At 38.3% G+C, this 25,713-nt stretch overlaps 1 protein-coding gene across 1 annotated transcript in view; it reads left to right on the top strand.

Annotated features, from left to right (window-relative positions):
- The window catches only part of ASAH1 (N-acylsphingosine amidohydrolase 1), a 49,318-nt gene extending 23,605 nt beyond the window's left edge, over nt 1–25,713 (top strand). Inside the window, exons 3-14 of the mRNA XM_045998013.1 lie at nt 7,695–7,785; nt 8,190–8,276; nt 10,983–11,061; nt 16,290–16,364; nt 17,269–17,314; nt 18,099–18,243; nt 18,803–18,857; nt 18,981–19,062; nt 22,942–23,073; nt 23,180–23,303; nt 23,713–23,769; nt 24,616–25,713. Of these exons, the coding sequence (XP_045853969.1) occupies nt 7,695–7,785; nt 8,190–8,276; nt 10,983–11,061; nt 16,290–16,364; nt 17,269–17,314; nt 18,099–18,243; nt 18,803–18,857; nt 18,981–19,062; nt 22,942–23,073; nt 23,180–23,303; nt 23,713–23,769; nt 24,616–24,705 (1,063 nt within the window). The 3' untranslated portion in view covers nt 24,706–25,713. The remainder of the gene's footprint in view (nt 1–7,694; nt 7,786–8,189; nt 8,277–10,982; nt 11,062–16,289; nt 16,365–17,268; nt 17,315–18,098; nt 18,244–18,802; nt 18,858–18,980; nt 19,063–22,941; nt 23,074–23,179; nt 23,304–23,712; nt 23,770–24,615) is intronic.

Consider the following 25,713-nt stretch of genomic DNA (forward strand, 5'->3'; position numbering starts at 1 on the left):
TGGCACTGATTGCAATTTAGAAGAAAGCTTTTCCCCGTGGAGGCTAACATAGAGTTATATGTGCCTCCTGGAAGTCTCTGCTTCGAGAGACAATGGAAGCAGAATAGTGGATACAGCCAAGAGCGCACACAGTACATTTGTATACATACAGTACAGGTACATACTAACACTTTGTTAGTAGTCCAGTGGTTTAATGCATTTGAGTGGTGGGAGTTTTAGAATTTCTGGTAGGGCCAGGCTGTTATTTGGTCCAAACCAGAGTCTCTTTTTATCAAGCCAACAATTATTAGATTTTCAGTGTCGTTTTTCCCTCTCTAGAGTCAGTTGTTGGGTATCTCTTGTCGGTTTTTCTAAATAATCATCTGGGAGAACGTCCTTTTGGACTGTGACACAGGTTTATCTCTTGGTCTCCTTAAGAGCAGCATTTTTGGTGGAAATAGCAAAGATATCATGAGATGGTTTTGTTTGGGCCCCAGGGAGTGAGTCAAGTCTGGTACGCCCAAGAACCTTATTAATAGAGCAGCTGGCAAAAGTAGGACATCTGGTATATTTTGGACATAAGAGCCATTTCTAATCTTATCCTCATTGTGGGTAAGGACATCTCAGTGTTTCTATAATATTCCAAAGTGATGAACTGCCCCAAAGGCATACTGACTATTAGTATAAATGTCTGTGGTTTTAGCCTTAGTGAAGGGACAAGTTTGAGCAAGGGCATATGTTTCATCCTATTGGGTAGAAATAGCCAAAGGTAAAGGTGCTGCCTCAGTGATGTCAAAGAGACGTTGGGATGGCATGCCCCATCAGTATGTACCACTTAGCATCTGTAAATGAGAACTCTCAGGAAGTCATGCAAAAGCTTGCCTTGGTTAGAAGAGTTTCTTACAAATTGTCGTGAGGGGCCAAAAAGTCATGTCAACAATCATATAGGGTATCGTCTGGATCTGAGTGTAGTTCTTGTTTGAAGATCAGATGCCCTAAATATCAAACTTGAATTTGAGCAAACTGCTATTTTTTTTTCTCACTTTGGAGACTTTATTTCCCTTTAAGTCTATAAATTTTAATAGATGGATGTTGTCTCCTGTAAGGAAGTTTGAGAAGGGGGGATAGAGAAGCAAGTCATCTATATATTTTAAGAAAGTAGAGCCTTCCCAAAACTTTCTATCATCCAAATCAGGTTTTAAGGCTTGTGAAAAGTAAGGTGGACTTTCTGAAAGCCTAGGGATAAATATTACCATCCAGTTGTATTGCTATTCTTCCCAAGTGAAGGTGAAAAGATACTGGCTGTTCTCATCAGTGAGCATACTGAAAATGTTCTGCATAGTTAAATTATAAAAAATTTGCTTTCAGTAGGAATGGATATCAGTAGCATATGAAGGTTGGAAACAACAGGATACCATGGGGAAACAGTAGTATTTACTACTCTTAGGTCTGGGACAGACCTCCGTTTGGCCATTGGGTTTTCTTACAGATAAAATAGAGGTATTATGGGGACTAGTACAGGGGATAGTGAAGCCCTGAGCCTTGTAATCTCTTATGGGCTTGATGCCTCCAGGGCCTTCTTTATTTACGGATTATTGAATAATTCTGCAGAGAGGTTTTGAGGGATCTATTTGAATCTTGTTGGGAAGGTGCACTTGGGATTGTGCCAATATCAGTTAAGTATTTTGCCTGTTAAGGAGATGGTAGTCGATCCAGTAGGAGCAAATAATCAGTGTCCCTAGATGCAGCTGTAGTCAGAGATGGAGCCAATGAAAGATGCGGAAGGTCATTTAATCCCCTTGGTTGGCTCTTTTGATTATTGTTAACAAATTCTAGAATTATTTCCCCTTTGGGGAGAAGGAAATTCTGGCATGATAGTTCAGTGAGAAATCTTGGCCCAGTAAATGAATAGAGATGGGGGAACTAAGGGGGGAAAAAAGGATGCATATCTCTCAATAGGCCTAGACAAAGGGAATAGGTTCAGAGATGGGAACCTGTTGAGGTTTGTCAGAGATTACCTCCCCCTTCTCCCACCTCCTCCTCCTTCACCTCACCTTAGCTACTTGAGCTTTTGTAGTGCTCTGAGGTGGAGGCTGCTTTAAAACCGTGGGGTTAAGCATGGAGAGTGTAGCTCTGGTGTTATAGACATAGATTTTTTTTTTTCCCCCAGTCTGGAAAGTGGTTTCTGTAGGTCACTGAAGAGGGAGGATTGGGATGAGCACCTGTAGCTCCTCGGGGCCTTGTGTTCAGGAATTAGATGGTTAGACAGCACCTAGAGCACTTAAGTTTGTCCCAGCTTTTTAGTAATGCCCTGGCTCTTTGCAGTAATAGCAGAAACTGGAAGGTTTTTGGTTTTGACCTTATTCGCCCAAGTCGAAACTTGAGAATTTTAGCAGTCCTTTAGGTGACCCATCTAGGACACAAGCAAGCTGAAATGGTTTTCCATTTCATCCTGGTCCTTCTTAAAAGACTCAAGCAGAGGGGCGCCTGGGTGGCTTAGTCATTTAAGCATCTGCCTTCAGCTCAGGTCATGATCCCAGGGTCTGGGATCAAGTCATGAATTGATTTGGCTCCCTGCTCAGCAGGCAGTCTGCTTCTCCCTCTGTCCTTGGCCCTGCTCATGCGCACTCTCCCTCTCTTCCCCCCTCCCCAGATAAATAAAATCTTGAAAAAAAAAAAAAGACTCAAGGAGAAATATCCCAGTTCAGGTTATTGATGAGTATAGAGTTAAATGCTACCTGGGTGGATGCAGCATTTAAAGGAAAACCAGTACCTTCTTTAAAAACAATTTGGAGTCAATTATAGTAGTCATGAAGAGATTCATCAGGCTTTTGTGCACAAGCCTGAATTTTTGTTCCCATCAACATGCTTAGGAAAAGCTACTCTAACTGCCCAGTGGATATTCTTTGGGAGTGTTCTAGTGTCTTACCAAAAGTTAGGAGTCTGTTTCTCTGCATGTCCTTCAGGATGTTCCTATCGGACTAGTTTCATCCAGTGTTTGGTCTGGCCTTCGCAAGTAAGCATGTGGATTAATGGATATAAATCTGAGAACTAGATTGGTAAATTTGAATAACTAGGGTAAATTCTATAGCAAGCCTGTGGGGTGGGGAGAGGTCACCAGTCACTACAGAAAACTCTTCATGACTTGCATAGTTCCCTTAGTACAGGATCATAAGACACTTGGCATTTCTATAGATCCTCGGAAGACTCGGCTTTAAAGGGGCAGATTTTAGCAGGTTCAGGAGAAGGAGCAGGGAGTACTTCAGAGGGGAAAGGAAGTTCAGCAGTGGAAATAAAGGAAAGTGACACCTGCCAGGTGTCTGGAAACAAAGGTAGAGGGGGAAAAAAGGTCTCTGAAGTTGTTTTGACTTCTTTCACTTGTCTTGTCAGTTAATTTAGAAATAGTATCTTACAAAGAGGCAAACTCAAAATCCTGAAGGGATTCAGAAGCCTCAAGGTACCATCCAGAACAGGCATCCCATTTAGGTTTTTTTGTTTTTTAGTGGCTGTGCTTTCTTTTTTTTTTTTTTTTTTTTTAATTTCTTTTCCGAGTAACAGAATTCATTTTTTATGTACCACACCCAGTGCTCCATGCAATACGTGCCCTCCATAATACCCACCACCTGGGAACACCTGGGTGGCTCAGTTGGTTAAGCGGCTGTCTTCGGCTCAGGTCATGATCCCAGCATCCTGGGATCTAGTCCCACGTCGGGCTCCTTGCTCAGCAGGGAGCCTGCTTCTCCCTCTGCCTCTGCCTGCCACTCTGTCTGCCTGTGCTCACTCTCTCTGACAAATAAATAAATTAAATCTTAAAAAAAAATACCCACCGCCTGGCTGTGCTTTCTAATTTACTTTTGGGTAGACCAATTTTGGGGAGATCCGAAGTTCTCCATAATGGGCATTGAAGTTATGAGTTACTTTTGGTTAACTCAGTCTATTTAGTTATAAATGCATATGCAGAGGGACCATAGTTTTTAAACATAGACCAGCTGGAGTCCCAGGAGGGGCCCAGTACCCTCGAAGCATTTTGATGACTGAGATCCCATTTTTTAGACATTTTTCTCTAGGGTAAAGAGAAAAAATGCTAAGTAGCACAGTTTCAACAGGAACAGCCTGTTTCCAGAAGGCATCAGGCCAAAGGCTGGTATGGTTCCAGTAGGAACAATCCAGTTCCAAATTGGAGTCATACCAAAAACTAGGGCATATCCAGCGGGCACAGTCCAATCCCAAAATGAGTCAGTTCACACCAGTCTAAACAGGAGTCAGTACAGTTATAACAGGAATGGTCTGATTTTGTAAAGGACTCAACAAGTACTCTCAGATTAAAAAAAGAAACACACACACACAAACAAGGCCTTAAGACAGATGCCAAATAAAGCCTGGAGAGCTCTCAAAAAGAGAGTGGAGCTTGAATCCCAGGGAAAACTTACCCTCCAGCCCAAGGATTGTCAAGAAAGAAGGGAGCCCAGGTGGCTCTGTGGTTAATCCGCACCTGTTTGCTCACCAGCCTTGGAGTCGTTGGGAGTTTTCTCTGTATTCCACTTCTGATCACCAAGTAATGTTAACCTTAAACATAAATCTGCCAGTTATTTTACCAGCGAATATAGGTTTATTCAGAAATAGCAGAGAATTACAGTGAGGGACAAGCAACCTAGGACAAAACCATAGGGAAGTCTGCAGAACAAAGGAGAGGAACGATGTTTTCTAAAGGAAAAAGGGGAAGTTGAAAAGGCTGTAAAATAAGTCCACTGGAGTAAACTGGGAGTTGGAAGAATAGTGGCTTCTTATTGGCCGAGCTGTTGTCAGGGCAACCTTTCTTCCCTTTTGGGGAGAGTAGAGTAGTAGTTAAGTATCAGCTTTGAAAGGCAGCTTTCTTCCTGTTGAATCTGCAGTTGAGCCTGAAAGCTGTCCTGCTTCCCCCAACTCCAGACAAAATGACATTTACTTTTATTAATTTTCAGAAACCAGCAATATCAAGATGACATTCTTGATTTTTGTAGCATTCGAATTATATATATTGTACTGTACTTGCCTAAAGTATGTACTCTAAATAGCCTCTGCCCCAGATACAGTGCCATTGTAATACACAAAATTCTTTTGATTTACTTACTTTTCTGTGGAAAAAGGCAAATATTTGACAGGAGGTAATTTAGGAGTAATCAGTTCCTATGTTCTTCTAAAGCCAGTATGCTTTCCAGCCCTCTCTCTGATGGCTTGCTCTGGAGGTCTTCCTTTGTGTCAACACTGGCAACATCTGGCTCTTCAGTGCCTTATTGATTACATGCATCTCTTGATTGGTGTCACTGCCCCAATTCATTTAACACATAATGAACATCTTCCATGTTAAAGGCTTTTTTTTCCTACTCCCTTTCATGTCCACCTGATGTGTGTCTATGAACTGATTACCCTGCTAACCTTCCCTGGTTGGGCTTTTAATTGGTTCCAGGGTACTGAGTGTATGTATGTGTATACACGTGTATAAAGACGTGTACAAAACCCACATGTAGAAATAAACACATTTTTCTCATATTGTTCTATCTATACAATGTAAATATTTTTGTCCTGGTATCTCCCCTGGATTCCTTCCTACTTCCCTAGCCTGTTCTCTGCAGAAAAATCTTCCATTCTGCTCTGCTCCTTTCCTCTGAACTATAACTGTGCCTTGGGATATGAGAGGGGAGTGTGGTATTCATATACCTTTGAATGACAACAGAATCCTCCTCTACATTATTTTTGATTGAGTGCATCAATTCTGGAGGTATGCATGGGCATCTGTGAGGGAGGAGAGAAATACCTGTTTATCCAGCCTGACCAGTTACATTAGGGCTGGAGATCAAGGGACTGACAGCTAGAGCACCCCTGAATCCAACCAGATCCCATTAGCATTTATTTTCTACTGCTCCCTGGCGCGTAGCAACTGCCTTCTTATTTGCGTGTTCGTGTGTTGTGTCACTTGGACTAGTTTCTGATCCACCTGTGGAACCAGGTGGGTTCAGTCAGTTCTTAATAGTGCCTGCAATGACCTGGGCACAGCAGATGCTAAGTCTCAGATATAACTCAGTGATGTTTATGGTTTGCAGTAAAGTAGGAAAATATTCTATAGTCATGACTATTGATTGAATACTGATACTGCTGAGTATTTTTTGTGTGTTTCATGTAATCTTCACTGCCCTCAATAAGGTAGATAATATTTATTTTTCTAGGAAACTGAGGTACAGATGTTAAATATGGAGATATTTTAGAAAAATATTTAATGAGAAGTAAAATGTGGGATCATGGTTAAGCTTTAGTTTTTAAAATGATTTTGTTAATCAGTTTCACAGTTCTTTCAAAGGTGGAGGTGTTATTAGAGAGAGATTTGGGGGTCTCCCCATGCCCACTTAATCTAATCCTCTGTTGCACTGAGTTTATCTCCTCTCCATTTCTTCTTTGGAATCCTTGAACCTACCTAAAAAAGAATCAGGAGATTAGGGTGGATATAGGTTTGGGTTGTGTTGGATATTCTAAGGGGAAGAGCAGCTGATTGGAGTTCAGAAAACCTGTCTTAGGGCAGTACCACCGATGTCCACAGCTCCAGTGGCCACTGCTTTACCATCACTCCTAAACATGGAAATCTGGGTGCGTGCTGGCAGGGAGGGGAGACCGTTGGTAGCACCTACCTGTAATAGGATGAACAAGATTTTTTTTTTTTACTTGTGGGACCGAATGTTGCTTATGAAATTATGACAGTTAGAAACTGAATTAATTTGTTTTTATGTTAAGCTTTTTTCTAGGAATTAAGTATCAAAGTCTTTAATAGAGATACCAGCTACTGTAGCTCACACCGGCACGTACCTTATGTTTCTCTGGAGCAGAAAAATAATGATGCACATTCTGGCTATTTTTAGGCATACCTCTAAGCTGATAAACCACTGAATGGCACACCCTTAGAGGCTTAGTAAGAAGATCTGGAAGATAATGTTTCTGTAGCTAAGGAGAATGGTGGTAGCATTCATCCACCAAAAATAAGGCCCAGCTCCAATGATAAAGGAGTGGACATTGCTATATCCTCAGAGAAGAAACTGCTATTTCTCAATTGAAGAGTAGTAAATTGGGGAATGCATATGATTGGAACGGTGCTTGGGTGTACACTGACTACAGGAGAATGCGGAGAGAGCGAGCAGGGTAGGAAGAGTCTCATGGCTGAGTGAGTACCGAAGGTTTTGAAGCCAGTCATGGGAAGCTAATACATATTGCCACTCTGGAGGCCTAAAAGGCAACTGTACGGAAGCCAGTGCTAAGACAATGACTTGGAAGTAGTGTGTCTGTCTAACAGGGAATTCTGAGACTGGGAAACCAATCAGAGAAGTGCCCAAAGCCTAGACTAAGTCTCTGCAGAGATTTAGGAGGGCAAAAAAGGCAGATGTTTTCTAGCACTGAGATTCAGATGACGTGTGGGTCTGAGCCAGAATTCTTTCACTTATCATCAGTTCACTTTAATCTTCCAGAATGTATAACTCTATTCTAAGATTTCTGAAATTGTGTGTGATTGTGTATACAACATAGGGCAGAAACACTAGCTGGGAAAATGAGCTTTTCTGCAAACCTTGGTTTGAGTACTAGCTTCTATGTTATTGTTAAGAATATGCCTCTAACATATCCATCTCAATGTAACTGTCTAACTCCCATCAAAAAACTGCTTTTTTCATCTTATGATTCCACGCCTCTCATTACAGCTATAGGGGTCCAGTTCCATGGTACACCATAAATCTTGACTTACCGCCCTACAAAAGATGGCATGAATTGATGGTTGACAAGGCACCAGCGGTATGCTGATTGTTAAATCTTCTATTTCTGACATTCCTGAATATATTGCGTTTTTAAAAGAGCATTTCATGAAATTACACACCTAGTATTTTAAGGATATAATTTTGATATTTTTTTCCTGTTAACAATAATAGAAGAAATGATGCCATTTTTCTATAGCTTCCTGATCTTTTTACTCACCTTTGCCTTTGTTTCTATCATCTGCCTTTTTCTAATTAATTAATGAAATGGCCTGTTAAAGATGCATTGTGTGTATAGATTAGATGAAAATATTTTCAAATAGCACTCTCTCTATATATGGATAAATCAAAGGTCTTTGTCTGTTTTCATATTACCAATATTAATCTTACATAGTCAACATTTTTTATGTCTCTTGTTAATTAAACAATTTATTTATTTTTCAGCTAAGGATTATAGTGAATTCCCTGAAGGATCTAGTAAATGCATTTGTGCCAAGTGGAAAAATTATGCAGATAGTGGATCAAAAGTTGGTAAGAAATATTATTTCCCACAATAAATTTTAAACATCCACATATACACAGAGTTCAGAAAAGGTTCTGGTATTTATTTAAAGGCATAAATTGACAACTTCTTCTAAGGAGCTTAGACAAGTTGTCATTTATTCTAGACAACTATCAAAACTTAGAGAGACTTAAAATTCTGGGGTTTGGTAATGTATGAATGTATGAATAATAGGACACAAAATAGCATGACAAATTTTGGCAATTAACTGTCCCTTAATTTTAAGTATGGACTACTTATACAACAGTGGACACATATATGTGTTTATCTGGAAGCATGGTATGTCCTTCCCCTTAGACATACAATTGACCCTTGAACAGCACAGGTTTAAATTGGGAAGGTCCACCCATACATGGATTATTTTTCTTATAAATACAGCAAAGTACTGTAAATGTATTTTCTTTTCCTTATGATTTTTTTAAGATTTTCTTTTCTCTAGCTTTTTAAAATGTAAGAATACAGTTTAAAATACATATATAACATAGAAAATGTGTGTTAATTAACTGTTGATATTATCAGTAAGGTTTCAGCAGTAAACTATTAGTGGTTTTGGGAGAGTCAAACATTATACGGGGACTTTCAACTATACAAGAGGTACGCACTCCTAACCCCACTCATTGTTAATTGTACTTATATTTGCAAGTTCACTATTGAAAATTTGGGTTGTGTGGGGTTTTTTTGTTTGTTGTTGTTTTATATGAAGTACTTTGCCTCTATATCTCAGGACACCCAGAGATTTTTCTACATATGACCAAATGACATATTCAGCCTGGCTCTGCTCTTTATGGAGTCCCTCAGTAGCTGTGACACTCAACACTTGGGTTGAGTGTTTCTTCTAGCAGTGTATTTGCCAAATCAGCTCATTTTCCTCTTGGTCATGCAGGAAGACTCCATTTCTTCAGCCTCTTTTTAATATAGGTGGGACCAATGGAAAATCTAGGGCCTGGACCTTAGAGCTCCTGAGAGATCCTTATCACACTGTTTTGGTCCTTGCTTTGGGACCCTGTATGTTCTGCAGGATACAAAGGATTGGGAAGACCACCAAGGGCCTACGGCAAATGTTTCAGCACTTAGGACATTTGGGATTGGATAATATTTTGTTGTGGGGACTGTCTGTGCATTGTTGGGTGTTTAGCAGCATCTCTAGCCTCTATCCACAGGGTGTACCCCTTCATTTTCGAAAACCAAAAATGCCTCTAGGTCTCACCAAATCTGCCCTAGAAGATAAAACCACCCCTAGTTAAGCATCATGGAGTCCTAGAGACTGGATGCTCTATGCATATCGTCCCTGAGACACTTGCACCTGCCCAGCCGCCAACTCTGTTCTCCCACATATTCATGCTTTCAGAGTCTTTGATTAAGCGACTCCTTCATGTTTATACTAATCAGACCTCCCCCACATACAACGGTTCGCAGGAACAGACAGGAGGCCCTGACATCCCTCTCCTCTGCATGCCAGCAGGATGGTACATGTCCAGGATTGCATTCAGACAACATTGGGTTCTTTTCCCTTAATCATTGGATTTTAAGGCTGGATCAGTCCCGTAATAACTATATCCTTTGACACATTTCTTAAGCTGTGAAATGTCAGGTTTCTCATCAGGGAGAACACACTAATAATAATACATATTTTATGTGGTCGCTTGAGAATTAAGTGAAATATTGTATATAAAGCACAGTGCCTGAATATGATTAAGTTAATACAAGTTCAGTAAGTCATCTTTGTTTGTTACATTGGCAGGAATATTCCACTTGTGTAATGCTTTGAATTCCTAAGGAGTAGAAGTAAAGATGCTTAGATCACATGATATAAACACCAAGTTGGTGACAAAGGAGACTTGCAGATTTTAAGCACTTGATTTTATTAGTGAGAGGCTGTGAGCTTAAATTGTAATCTCACTTTTAGTGGAAAGTTGCATTTGAGAATAAAAATATGTGCTGTGTTCTTTGTTTGCTAACAAACTGTGATAATGCATCTAGCCTGGGAAGCCCATTAACAAGACAGAAGGTTTTGTGAATGAATAGAAGAAAGATTTACCTTTATGAGTGTGGATAGGAAGTGTGGTAATGAGGATACATTGCCAAGGTGAGAGGGTAAGTTTGAGTGGAGATAAGGGGTGCTAGTTGTGAAGTGTTTGTGGGCCATGTTAGTCATCCAAATGCAGTTATTCCAGTTATCTCTTTTTTTTTTTTTTGGAGAACAGGGTAAAATACAAGGCAGGAAAAAACAGTCATAGGTCTTGGCATAATACCTGAGAACAGTTGAGTTTAAGGGAATAAAAGCGAGAGTTAAAAAACGAGGGGCCCAATATTGAGTCTAGAAAGAGTCTCTTAGAAATATAGGATATAAAAGTGCTTTATAAAGACACCTGGGTGGCTCAGTGGGTTAAAGTCTCTGCCTTTGGCTCAAGTCATGATCCCAGGGTCCTGGGATCGAGCCCCAGGCTCTCTGCTCCGCAGAGCCTGCTTCCTCCTCTCTCTCTGCCTGCCTCTCTGCCTACTTGTGATCTCTGTCTGTCAAATACATAAATAAAATCTTTTTTTTTAAAAAAGTACTTTATAATGACTTTTATTACTTCCCATGGAAGGAGCATCTAGAACATATTATATGTAAAAGAACCAAATCTCAAAGCAACGCTTTAGGTCGAATGATTGATAATTTATTTGTTTTCCAGCCTGGCTTACTTGGCAACTTTCCTGGTCCTTTTGAGGAGGAAATGAAGGGGATCGCAGCTGTTACCGAGATACCTTTAGGTAAAGTTCACTTTGCAGCTTTTATAAGATTTAATAAAGCACTTTAAAATTTTTCTATTGAGGTATGGTCTAATTACAGTAAAACGCATAGATCTTAAGTGTACAGTTCAGTAGAGCTTTTAAAATGCATGAATTCATGTAATCACAACTCAGGTCAAGACAAGGAAATTCTAGCAATCCAGAATGCTCCATCATGCCATCTCATAGATAGTACCGAATCCCCAAGTTAACCGCTTATTCTGACTTCACCATACATGAGTTCTGCCTTCTTGAACCTCTGTACACAGTGTGAACTATTGTGTCAGGCTTCTTATACTTATCTAGAGTACTGAAATCTATCTGTCTATCTAGAGTACCTATCTAGAGGTTGTGTGCTACTGTATAAATAGGATGTTTGGGTGGTTTCTAGACTTTGGATATCAAAAATAAAACAGTTATGAATATTCTTGTATCTGTCTTTGATGGACATGTTCACTCATTTCTGTTGGATATATATTGGGTTATAGGGTAGCTGTGTTTGAGCCTTGTAGATTCTGCCAAGCAGTTTTCCAAAGTAATTGTATCCACTGACAATCAGCGTAGTACAAGAGTTTTACTTTCCTCTCAATACATCTCTACCTGGTAGCATCAGTGTTTTTCATTTGAGCCACTTGGTTGAATGTGTGGAACCCCATTATTGTGTCATTTGCTTTTTCTTGATGACTGTAAGATTGTACAACTATTGACCTTTTCTTTTAAGTGGTTAGTGTTTTGGTTGTTTTTGCTTCTTTAGAAAAATGATTTTAAAAGATAGTCTGTCTCTCTTTCCTTCCTTCCTCATAAAGGTGAAATGTTTGTTACAGTCTTTTGCCCATTTTCAATGGTTTTAAAACATTCTTTTTTTTTTTCTAAGTTTTTCTTTTAATTCCACTTAGTTAACATAGTGTTATATAGTTTCAGGTGTATGATGTAGTGATTCAGCAGTTCCATACATACGTCACCTGGTGTTCATCACAAGTGCGCTCCATAAATCACCCACCTCCCCTTTGGTAACTATCCGTTTGTTCATTAAGAGTCTGCTTTTTGATTTGTCCCTCTCTCTGTTTTCCCCTTTCTTCATTTGTGTTGTTTCTTAAATTCCACATATGAGTGAAATCGTATGGTATTTGTCTTTCTTTGACTGACTTATTTCACTTGGGATTATACACTCTAGCTCTATCCATATTGTTGCAAATGGCAAGATTTCATTCTTTTTTATGGCTGATTAATGTTACATTGTGTATATACATGTATATAGATACAGACGCGCACACACACACACCCCCCATATCTTCTTATCCATTCATCATTCAGTGGACACTTAGGCTTCTTCCATAATTTGGTTATTGTAAATAATGCTGCTGTAAACATAGGAATGCATGTATCCCTTTGATTCAGTGTGTTTGTGTTCTTTGGCTATATGCCCAGTAGTATGATTGCTAGATTGTAGGGTAGTTTCTTTTTTTTTTTTTTTAAAGACTTTATTTATTTATTGGACAGACAGATATCACAAGTGGGCAGAGACAAGCAGAGAGAGAGAGAGAGAAGCAGACTCCTTGCTGAGCAGAGAGCCCGATGCGGGCTTGATCCCAGGACCCTGAGATCTTGACCCAAGCCAAAGGCAGAGGTTTAACCCACTGAGCTACCTAGGCACCCCGGGTCGTTCTCTCTTTAACTTTGTGAGGAACCTCCATACTGTTTTCCACAGTGGCCGTACCAGTTTGCATTCCCACCAGCAGTGCACTTTTTCTCCACATCCTCACCAACACCTGTTTGTTGTTTCTTGTGTTGTTGATTTTAGGCATTCTGACAGGTGTGAGGTGATAGCTCATTATAGTTTTGATTTGCATTTCCCTGATGGTAAGTGATAATAACCTCTTTTCATGTGTCTGCTGGCCTTCTATGTCTTCTTTGGAGAAATGTCTGTTTATGTCTTCTGCCCATTTTGTAATTGGATTGTTTGTTTTTTGGGTGTTGAGTTATATAAGTTCTTTATCTATTCTGGATGCTAACAGTTTATTAGATATATCATTTGCAGATATCTTCTCCCATTCTGTAGGTTGTCTTTTAGTATTGTTGATTGTTTCCTTTGCTGTGCAGAAGCTTTTTATCTTGAAGTCCCAATAGTTTGTTTTTGCTTTTGTTTCCCTTGCCTCAGGAGACATATGTAGGAAAATGTTCCTATGGCCAATGTCAGAAATTACTTTCTATACTCTCTTCTAGGGTTTTTAATGGTTTCATGTCTCATGTTTAGGTCTTTAATCTATTTTGAATTTATTTGTGTGTGTGTTACAAGGAAGTAGTCCAGTTTCATTCTTCTGCATGTTGATATCCAGTTTTCCCAACACTGTTTGTTGAAGAGATTGTCTTGTTCCCATTGGATATTCTTTCCTGTTTTGTCAAAGATTAATTGACCATATAATAGTGGGTTTATTTGTGGGCTTTCTATTCTGTTCCATTGATCTATGTGTGTATTTTTTGTTCCAGTACTATACTGGTTTTTAAATTTTTTTATTTAAATTAATTCATATATAATATATTATTTACCTCAGAGGTAGAGTTCAGTGATTCATCAGTCTCCTATAATATCCAGTGCTCATTACATCATGTACCCTTCTCAATTTCCATCACCCAGTTACACCATCCCTCTACCCTCCCCCAGCAACCCTCAGTTTGTTTCCTAAGGTTAAGAGTCTCTTATGGTTTGTCTCCCTCTCTAGTTTTGTCTTGTTTCATTTTTTTTTTCCTCTCTTACTGTTTTGATCATTCCAGCTTTGTATTATAACTTGAAGTCCAGATGGTGATGCCTCCAGCTTTGCTTTGCTTTTTCAAGATTGCTTTGGCTATTCAGGGTGTTTTGTGGTTCCATACAAATTTTAAGATTGTTTGTTCTAGTTCTGTGAAAAATCCTATTAGTATTTTGATGGAGAGTGCATTGAATGTGTAGGTTGCTTTGGGTAATAGATGGGTTTTTTGTTTTTTTTTTAAGATTTTATTTATTTGACAGAGATCACAAGCAGGCAAAGAGGCAGGCAGAGAGAGAGGAAGGGAAGCAGGCTCCCCGCTGAGCAGAGAGCCCCATGTGGGGCTCAATCCCAGGACCCCGGGATCACGACCTGAGCCGAAGGCAGAGGCTTTAACCCACTGAGCCACCCAGGCGCCCCCATTGGGTAATAGATGGTTTTAAGGAATTCTTTATATATTCTGGCTACAAGTCAGATTATATGCATTCTGAATATCTTCTCTGTGGCTTCAAGTCTGTGGCTTGCATTTTTACTCCCTTACTGGTGTCTTTTAGTATGTAGAAATCCTTAATTTTGATGAATTCCAATTTAATTTAATGAAAAAGACTTTTCCTGCCACCTCCATTTTATTTTTAAGCTACCATAGTGATAGAGTTATTTTAAGTAGCCAGTAGTACCTTGTTTTTTTGTTTGTTTGTTTGTTTTAACAAAAGAGATGATTCAGAATTTCTGAAAATCAAAAGTAGTTATCACCAAAGGTGACTGTTTTTTTTTTTTTTTTTATTGTTTTTTGCCTCTTTAAAAAAATGATGTAGGGGCGGCTGGGCGACTCAGTCGGTTAAGCATCTGATTTTGGCTTGAGTCATGATCTCAGGGTCCTGGAATCAAGCTCTGTGTTGGGCTCCCTGCTCAGCAAAAAATCTGCTTGTCCCTCTCCTCCTGCCCCTTCTCACACTCATGCTCCATCTTTCAAAAAAATAAATAACATATTTTTTAAATGATGTAAAAAGATGATCAACATACTGGGAATATATTCTTACGGCCTATATGAAAAACAAGTCTTTAATTTCTTTATTATGTAAAAAACCCAAAAAATAAAAACCACATATAAATATCTTGAGAGAAAAACAAATTTAAAAGATTAACACGGGGTGCCTGGGTGGCTCAGTGGGTTAAAGCCTCTACCTTCGGCCCGGGTCATGATCTCGGGTCCTGGGATGGAGCCCCACATTGGGCTCTCTGCTCAGTGGGGAGCCTGCTTCCTCCTCTCTCTCTCTGTCTCTTTGCCTGCTTCTCTGCCTACTTGTGATCTCTGAATGTCAAATAAATAAATAAAATCTTTAAAAAAGAAAAAAAGATTAACACATGATGTATAATAAAGTAAGAACAGAATCTTATCAAAATGGAAGTAAAATAAACATTAGATTAAGATCGGGAAAACATGTTAAGCTTAACATGTTAACATGACTATGATAGAGATAGTGTACTGTATATCTCTATTAAAATAAATTGTTTGGTTTGCATTTGGTTGATACACAGAGTTAAGTTTTGTGTATACAACATAGTGTTTCAGCACATCACTCTGTAGTGTACTGTGCTCACCAAAAGTGTAGATAGAGCACTATTATAGTGCCACTGGCTGTATTCCCTGTATGCTGTGCCTTTTATTCCCAGGGTGTATGCCTGTTACTTAAATGCTTATTGGTATTATTATACAGTTTTGGAAAAATACTCAAAAATTAAAATGTTTTAAAATGGATTTTCTTGGTAGCTCTGCACTAATTTTATTAATAGTTCCTGGATCTCCTTTTTCACCTCAGAAATATTTGTCACCTCTAAAAATGTGAGCAAAATACATGTTCAGTATATAATAGAGAGGCAGATGTATTAAGTTAACATATTTTAGGGGCACATGGGTGGCTCAGTCAGTTAAGTGTCACTCATGATTTTGGTTCAGGTCATGATCTCATGGGTCAGCTCAGTTGGTGATCTCATGGGTTGTGGGATCAAGCCCTGCCTGAGGCTCCATGCTCGTTGGAGAGTCTGCTTGAGATTCTCTCCCTATAACCCCTCCCTCCATTCACACGCACAATCTCTCTCTCTCTCTCAAATAAATAAATATTTTTTTTAAAAGTTTTCATATGTTAGCACCCCCAAACCAAATTAAAATGAAGCACATTAATGAAAAATTTGGACATCATGTTATAGTACAATTCTAGTGTGCCTGGGTGTTCAACTTGCCCAAATAGCTGACCCTTTGGGGGCTTGTTTTGTGTCTATAGAGTATAGGCTGGTGAGATACTTCCACCAGACCAACTGTGCAGGTGTGTTCCGACTGTCTGCAAACTCGTATGCCATAGCAAAAATGCACACATGATGACTGTTAAACCTTTTCTTAAAAAAGAATTTTCTAACAATGTCATAGCTCTGTATATTGACCAAGAAATGTCCTATCTTTTCTCATAGGAGAGATTATTTCATTCAATGTGTTCTATGAATTTTTTACAATTTGCACTTCAATAATAACAGAAGACAAAGAAGGTAAATGTGTGCTGAGGGAGGGTGGGCAGTGCAAAGTACAAAGTAAAAGAAAAATCTAAATAGAATTAGAACTTGTAATATGCAGGCTTACTCTTCATATTCTCTATATGTAGCGTATCATTTGAAGATCTTAGCAAATTTTTAAAAGGAGACTACCGTAATGGCTATTATAGTTTAATTCAGGGATGCAAAACACTTGGAAGAAGTTTTCAGGACTATAAACATTCTTATCCTTTCAGCTAGTCTACCTTATACTGTTCTTCATGATTTAGTATAAGTATTCACAGGGGTAATCGATTATCTGTATATGCATAATGATAGCCTTTCGTTAAAGCCCAGGACAAATCTTGTCCCATCATCTCCCGCTAAGGACGCTGTGTAGACCAGTCTCACTTCCCCATGTTTTGTTTTGGTTTTTGTTCTTTGTGTTTTTTTTTCCTGGCCGGTTCCCAGAATGCAGGCACAGGATGATGTATCCTGATTTACTGTTAATTTTTACCTTTCCTCTCAGGAGAAAGTCTGCCTGTACCTCCCCTTTGAAGTGTTTAGCTGGAGGTAACAATTGCTAAAGGGAAGTGTGTTGGCAAGTCACATTAGGTAAGGCTAAGATAGCTATGTCCAGGTACCTGTCAGTGGACCAAAGAAGGAGCACTGATTCTTTTCCCTTATTATAATTTTACCTGGAACCCTGTGTTCTCAGATAATTGGGAAGGGATCTGGCCATTGTGACAGGCACAACAGTTTGATCTTATTAAGGCTTTGATATTAGGATATTGCTTAATTCTTACCGTTGAACAGTTGTGAATATCAGTAAACCAGAATTAAGTGTCCAGCTTTGAGTTAGAATCCATTATACTATCATATGCATCCATTATGCTTCATGTCTCTCCTTACTTCAAATTAGGTCATCTACTACATGGACGAAACATGGACTTTGGAGTGTTTCTTGGGTAAGTAAAGAACACGGTGAGTGTCAGTCCTTCGGAAGAGTTTATTCTATTACATTGATGAAAAGTAAATCTCACATCATGCCCCAAATATGACCAGAAGTGAAGATGCTGGATTCCTAGTTTTGAGACAAAGATGGGGACACTGTTTGGAAGCCTGTAACGGAGTTGAACCTAATAAACAGAAATCCGGAGCATGATTGAAGGCCCCAGTTGCTTGTTGGGCTCATTGCTTAGAAGGGAAGAACAGCATTCTTTTTTTACATCTTCTTAACATTCCTGGAACAATATAACAGGGCTTTGTAGTTAGAGACCTACATTTGAATCTGGGGTTTGCTCTTTAGTAGGCTGTGTTGTATTGAGTTATTTCGCTTCTCTGAGCCTCTAGTTTTATCACATGGAAAATAGAGGGTAAAACCACTCATGCTGCAAAGTTCTTGTGAGGCTTGGTCATTAATGGATTAGGGAGATAAAGCACCTGAAATAATGCCTGGCCATGATCACTGTATATTCATTATTATCGTCATTGTTGTTGGTCTTTTTTTTTTTTTTTTTAAGATTTTTATTTATTTATTTATTTGACACAGAGATCACAAGTAGGCAGAGAGGCAGGCCAAGAGAGAGAGGAGGAAGCAGACTCCCCACTGAGCAGAGAGCCCGACTCGAGGCTCGATCCCAGGACCCTGGGATCATGACCCGAGCTGAAGGCAGAGGCTTTAACCCACTGAGCCACCCAGGCGCCCCATCATCATTGTTTTTAAATGTCACTATAATTTGTCTTTTGTAGGTGGAATATAAACAATAATACCTGGGTCGTAACTGAGCAACTCAAACCTTTGACAGTGAACTTGGACTTCCAAAGAAACAATAAAACTGTCTTCAAGGCTTCAAGCTTTGCTGGCTATGTGGGCATGTTAACAGGATTCAAACCAGTAAGGAGACTACTGTTACATAATTTTACAGGTAGCTCTGTGTCCTGCTTTTACTGCTTGTGAAGTGTGGGGTCTAAGGACCTAAAAAGAATATGAAGCCTCAGTTCATCCCTTTGCACTTCTTGTCACCATCATAGGTGTGAGCTCACATGGTAGAGAAGAGTAGAAAGGGAACAAAGGTTTGTTTCTGAACCTCTTCTGAGGAAAAAGCATGTGGCTGGTTGTGGAGGGCTGGGAATATAATATAAATCTGGCATCTGGCCTTTAGTCTGTCACTCAGACAAGTTAGGCATTTATTCTCTACAGTTCATTTTCCTTCTCAGACAAGTGTGGCCAGTAACATTCCACCTGCTCATTTCACACACTACACATGAAGACACTTTGAACTTCTAAAAGCTGTTAATAGAATGTGATAGTATAGTTTTGACTCAGCTTTAAATCACACCTTCCACTCCCCACCCCCTGCACTCCAGTATTTGGCATACCAGCATAAATACAAGAAGGCCTTAAAAACAGGACAGTTGAAGTTTCTGACCTCATTGCTTTGTCTTGTTTTCAGGGACTGCTTAGTCTTACGTTAAATGAACGTTTCAGCATAAATGGCGGCTATATGGGTGAGTAGAGTTTTTGAATGGGAATTTAATAGATGTTTTAAGAGGAGGGCCAGACTGTTGTCTTCTGGTTCATAGTCTAACCTGATTGCAGGCCTGTGATACTGTGTGTTTGATTTCTTCCAGGTGTCATAGAATGGATTTTGGGAAAGAAAGATGCTATGTGGATAGGGTTTATCACTAGATCAGTTCTGGAAAATAGCACAAGGTAATCTGTTTGATTGCTTTATTCATTTTAAAATTTTATTTTTTGTTGGAGATAAAAGTGACATTAAACATTATCTTAGTTTCGGGTATACAACAAAATGTTTTGGAATTTGTATATATTGTGAAATTATCACCACAGTAAGTCTAGCTAACATCCATCATCACATACAGTTACAGAAACTGTTTACTTTGTGTTGAGAACTTTTAAGATTTATTCTCAGCAACGGTCAAATATACAGTATTGTATTGTTAACTATTTTTACCTTCCTATACATTTTATCTCCAGGAATTACTTACTTTAGAACTGGAAGTTTGATCCCCTTCACCCATTTCTCCCACCCCCCATTCCCCACCTCTAGCAACCACCACTCTGTTCTCTGTATTTATAAGTTTAATTTTCTTAGATTCTGCGTGTAAGTGATATAATAAGGTATCTGTCTTGCTCTGACTTATCTCACTGAGCATAATTCCCTTATGGTCCATCCATGTTGTCACAAATGGCAAGATTTCCTTCTTTTTATTACACCTGAGTAATATTGCTGTGTGTGTGTGTGTGTGTACATGTACACACACATATACCATATCTTCTTTATCCATTCATCTATCAGTGGTCACTTGGGTTGTTTCCGTATCTTGGCTGTTGTTACTCAGGCTGCAGTCAACACGATGCTGCAGGTATCTTTTAAAGTTAGTGTTTTTGTTTCCTTTGGATATATTACCAGAAGTAGAATTGCTGGATCATATGGTACTTTTTTTTTTGAGGAACCTCCATACTGCTTTCTGTAGAGGCTGCACCAGTTTGCATTCCCACCAACAGTATACAAGTGTTCCCTTTCTCTAGATCCTCACCAACTCTTCTTATCTTTTTTGATAATAGCTATTCCAGCAGATAAGAGGTGATAATTCATTGTGGTTTTGATTTGCATTCCCCTGGTGATTAGTGATGCTGAGCACATTTTCATGTACTTGTTGGCCACCTGTATATCATCTTAGGAAAAATGCCTAATCAGATCCTCTACCCATTTTTTATAACAGATTTTTTTTTCTTTTGCTACTGAGTTGTCTGAGTGTGATATTATGATTTTTTTTTTACAATATATATTTGGTTTTTGTTTCCATTAACTCCCAAAAGCCTTATCATTTCCTAAGTGTCGAGAATGATAAATGTGTCTTTTGTTATGGTAATGAGAACAGTTATTTAATCAGTCATGCTGACATAATGAAGCTTCCATAAAACCCAAAAAGGAAAGGGTTTGAAGAGCTGGATTGGTGAATATATAATCTGGGGAGAGAGGTATGCTTTGAATGCATGGAAACTCTGTGTCCTCACATACCTTGCCCTGTGCAGCTCTTTATATGGCTGTTGCTTCATATCCTTTATCATATCCTTTAATAAACTGGTAAACATGTTTCCTTGAGTACTATGAGCCACTTTAGGAAATTCACTGAAGCTAAAGAGGAGCTTGTTGCAGCCTCCAGTCTCAACCAGTCATGGGTAATTAGAACTGGCACAATGGGGCTTAGAACTGGCCTCTGAAGTCGGGGATGGGATGTAATCTTGTTTGTAAGTCTGAATCCTTAACCGGTGGAATACAGTGCTATCTCACTGTAGATGGTGTCAGAATTGAGTTGTTCTTGGACTCCTGCAGGGCTGGATGTGGCAACCCCCTCTCACCCTCCAGTGTTAGAGTTGGGTCCAGGAATCATAAAAGAACTAGTTCTTTACATATTTTGTATATTAACTCTTTATCAGATATATGACTTACATGTACTTTCTTCCTTTCACTGGATTGTGTTTTCATTTTGTTGATGGTTTTCTTGCTATGCAGAAGCTTTTTAGTTTGATATAGTTCCACTTGTTTTTGTTGCCTTTTTGCTTTTGGTGTCAAATTCAAAAACTCATCACCAAGACTAATGTCAAGGACTTTATACCTTATATTTGCTTCTAGGAGTTTTATGGCTTTAGGTCTTATGTCCCAGTCTTTAATTCATTTTGAGTTGAGTTTGTGTAAGACAGTGGATTAGTTTCATTCTTTTGCATGTTACTACCCTTTCCCAATTGTATATTCTTGGCTCTGTTGTAAATTCGAAACCATATATAAATGGGTTTGTTTCTGGGCTGTCTGTGTGTGTTATTATGCCAGTATCATACTGTCTTGATTGCTAACTATTGTTTTGTAATATAGTTTGAAATCAGGAAATGTAATGCCTGCAGCTTTGTTCTTCTTATGATTGCTTTGGCTATTTGAAACCTTTTGTGGTTCCATTCAAATTTTAGGATTGTTTGTTCTATTTCTGTGAAAAGTGCGGCTGGAATTTGCACTGAATCTGTAGATTGCTTTGGGTCATATGGACATTTTAACAATATTAATTTTTCCAATTCATGAACACATTTATTTGTGTCTTCTTCCATTTCTCTTATCAGTGTCTTATAGTGTTCAGTGTACATGTCTTTCACCTCCTTGGTTAAATTTATTCCGAGGTACTTTATTCTTTCTAATGCAATTGTAAATTTCTCTTTCTTGTAGTTCATTATTAGCATGTAGAAAAGCAGCTGAATTTTGTATATAGATTTCTGTCCTGAAACTTTACTGCATTTGTTTATCCTCACAGTTTTTCAGTAGAGTCTTTAGGGTTTTCTATATAGACTATCATGTCATCTGCTATTAGTGACAATTTTACCTCTTCCTTTCTGATTTTGATGCCTTCTATTTCTTTTTCTTGCCTAATTGCTCTGGCTTATATTGAATAAAAATGGTGAGAGTAGACATCTTTGTCTTGTTCCTAATACTAGAGGAAAAGCTTTCAGCTTTTCATCATTCATTGACTACAATATTAGTTAGGGCTTGTCCTATGTGGCCTTTATTATGTTAAGATATGTACCCTCTATACCCACTTTGTTGACAGTTTTTATCATGAAAGGATGTTGAATTCTGTCAAATGCTTTTTCTGAATCTATTGAGATAATCATATGCTTTTTATTCTTCATTTTGTTAATGTGGTGTATTACATTGACTTGTGGATATTGATCCATTCTTGCACCCCTGGAATAAATACCACTTGATTATGGTGTACTATCCTTTTAGTGTATTGTAGTCTATTTTAAATTACTCATATTAAAATAGAAAAATATTTTCTCGTTAATCTTCCATTGAAGAATTCTTTCAGAGTTTCTAGGTTAACCTTTGACATTCATATGGAATTCATGGTTTGTGTGTTTAAATAAAAAAATAAACTGATTTATTTAAAAAGTGCTAGGGATAGTGCCAGTATAAATGGTACCTGTTAGTTTTTCTTGATTTACAAAAAACCCATCCATACACAGAAGAAAATTTGTACAATAAAATCTTCATTTAAACTGTTAATACCTGTTAAACTAGAAGTTATATTCTGTGCTGGTACAGAAATTTTGTAATAGCCAGGACTGCATCCAAGTGACCTAGAATAAATGGGTATTTTTCCTGTTTTTAATGAGTTCAAGGGAGTAAGATTTAGTGACCTTTCTGAAAATTCAGTTTCTAATAGCCCAGTTTTCCAAGGTTACTTTGTATTCCCTAAGTCCTAGAAATAGTAATTAATATTATTTCTTCTTGATCTGTTGTTGAGTAAAAGGCTTAGACAACTAGGGTGGAAGATAATCTCTTGAGGCCATTTGATTTGTCCTTCAGATTAGAGGGAATATTTCAGATCTCCAGTTGATCTGATTTCAGATCAACACCACGTGGTGTTGGGGATTGTTCCTCCATGAGCCATTGCTCACCATCCCTTTTTAAAAGAACATGTTTCTCAAATACTTGTGTTCCCTTAGTTTCCACAACGAAAAGTTTTTCATTCCAAGTTACTTAAAAATGTTTATTTTTTTTTTAATGCTTCTATGTAGTTATGAGGAAGCCAAGAACATATTGACCAAAACCAAGATATTGGCCCCAGCATACTTTATCCTGGGAGGCAACAAGACTGGGGAGGGTTGTGTGATCACACGAGACAGAAAACAATCTTTGGATGTATATGAGTAAGTATACTTGTTCACACAAAATAAATAGAAACTATAGCCTAGACTGACATATTTACAGGTTTAAGGCAGGAAGCCTAAGCAGAATTTCTCCTTTTGTATCTAGACTCAACACCAAGCAGGACAGATGGTATGTAGTACAAACAAATTATGACCGTTGGAAAAGCCCTTTCTTTCTTGACGATCGCAGAACACCTGCAAAGACGTGTCTAAACCAGACAACCCAAGAGGTATGTTCATAATATCATTATGTGGAAAGAAATGGTGACCTTTAAAGAGTATCTTAGTTGTGGCGTTTTTCTTTGGCCTTCGACGAATTTATAAACTTTCTGATGAGTCTCTCTGGACAGTTTGTACTTTTTGTTTTGAATTGAATACTGTATTTGCCTTTTTGACTGTAATACTGAACACCACTCTTTAAAGCTGAATGACAAACAGGCAAGAATTAAAAGGGCAAAAGAGAGAGAAAGTGATATATGAATACCATTAACTCTCATTCTAAGAGTGACTCCAAGAGAAATTATTTTAGGGGATTGTGGGGAGATTGACTGAAGAATGTCTTTGTTTCTAATGACTCATTTGTATGGATAAGGCTGCTGCTATCTGCATTTAACTTAATAAATTATTTTTGTGTTTTAGAATATCTCATTTGCAACCATATATGATGTCCTGTCAACAAAACCTGTTCTCAACAAGGTATTTAAAAAAAAAAAAAAAAAAAATATATATATATATGTATATATATGTACTTTTAGGGAAGTAATTTGGTCCTGTTTTTATCTTTCCCTGTTGTCTTGGATCAGTCAGAGCTAGGACCCCAAGTCATGTTCTGCTTAAGGTTGATTTTTAAAAATGTGTTTATGTGACAAAACAGTAACTCTTGGGATATGACAAACCAATTAGTGTGGTTCTGTGTCCAAAATTGGTAAAAATACTCTTTCCAATTTGACTTCCATGACATTTGAATCAAATGTAGCTTTTTACTTTTTTGACTTCCCCTGTCAGAAATTTTATGCTGTACACTATAACTGACACCTAAAACTGAACAGAGTCTGAAGTGTGTTTATAGATGGAGCTTTGTGCCTGCTTCATTTCCCCCACTGTGTCAAGAACACGGTAACAGCTGAACTGGTTATAGTCCGTGGTCTACACTGTTAGGCTTTGCAGGACTACTGTTTATACTGTTGAGGAGGGTTGAGTGTTAAAGCTTTGTGGTGAAGCAGTGTACTACTCAGGAGTAAGATCTCATAAGGAGCTGAGGGGATTTTCTCCTGAGCCTATTTATATTCATGACCTGGAATAATGGCGCTATTGAAGTTAGTTGTTTTAGTTATTTTTTACTTATATTCCTAAATGGTGAACTAGAACTATTGTTATTAACTTAGTAACTGTTTATGTCTATGTATATTTAATGTCTTTGTTTATATACAATTTATATATTATATTAACTTCATAAAGCAATTTGACATGTATCAAAATTAACTAAGTCAGGACATCTTAGAATTGGAAACATCCTTAAAATAAAAGTAACTTTTCTTTCAGCTGACTGTATTCACAACCTTGATGGATGTTACCAAAGGTCAATATGAAACTTACCTGCGGGATTGCCCAGACCCTTGCATAGGTTGGTGAGCATACACCTGGCCCCTAGAATGCTCTCTGTATGGCATGAAGATGGAAACTCACATGCATCAAACTAGTGCAGCCGTCTCATCTCCTTCCAAAGACCAAGACTCAGGGCAGTTCCTCGTTGAGGCATGAACTTCCTTGTGTTTACAGTTCACAGACTATTTTTGCCGTAACAGTTGATTGTTCTGTTTGCTGGTAACTTCTTTATATACAAAAATCAATCATCTAGAATTTGCAGTTTCACTTCACTTTGACTTTTAGGGATAGGGATGGGCAATGAATCTATTATGGTACCCGCCTCCATAGAATAAAGCAGAATTCTCGGTGGGTGTTGAATCCAGCACATCTGTACATAGTTCAGTTTCTCAATTCAATCCATATATTTTTTTATTTTCTTTCCCTCTGGTTCAAACTACTATTAAAATTAGCACACCATGGTCTTTGCTGTCTGTGACAGCAATGTAATTTCACGGATTTTGATTGGAAGGGGGTGAGACAGGCCTTCAGCTGGGTATTTCTCTTAAGGGGCAGTAATACTCGAGGCTTTGACCCTTGATAGAAGTACTTATTTTGGGTTCATGAAGCAATCCATCTGCAAGACAGCCTTTCATACACAGAACTGACACATTCCCTTTGTCATAATTACTCTACCTCCCAGTAACTCCAGGCAGTTGTTAACTTCAAACACGGAGTCTCACGTTCTGTGAATTAGTAGTAAATAGGCCAAAGCCTTACGGAAGTTGAGAGGTGAACCCATAAATTTACATTAGTATCATTCACTTAATAAATGTTTAGTTTGTCTTTCTGATCACTATGTATTTTTTAAAAACTTAGTTACTAAAAATGTTTTTCAGAAATCAGTCTATTTATGGAAAGTGCTAATAGAACTTGTTAACCTTTCAGACTTTAACAATTAACTGTGAAATGCATGCCAGTTGGGCAAGACTGTATCCACTTTATTTTGTATGTTAATTGTGTTCATGATGCTCAATAAACAGTCATTGGAAGTAG

Source organism: Meles meles, chromosome 2, assembly GCF_922984935.1.
Source record: "Meles meles chromosome 2, mMelMel3.1 paternal haplotype, whole genome shotgun sequence".
NCBI lineage: Eukaryota > Metazoa > Chordata > Mammalia > Carnivora > Mustelidae > Meles > Meles meles.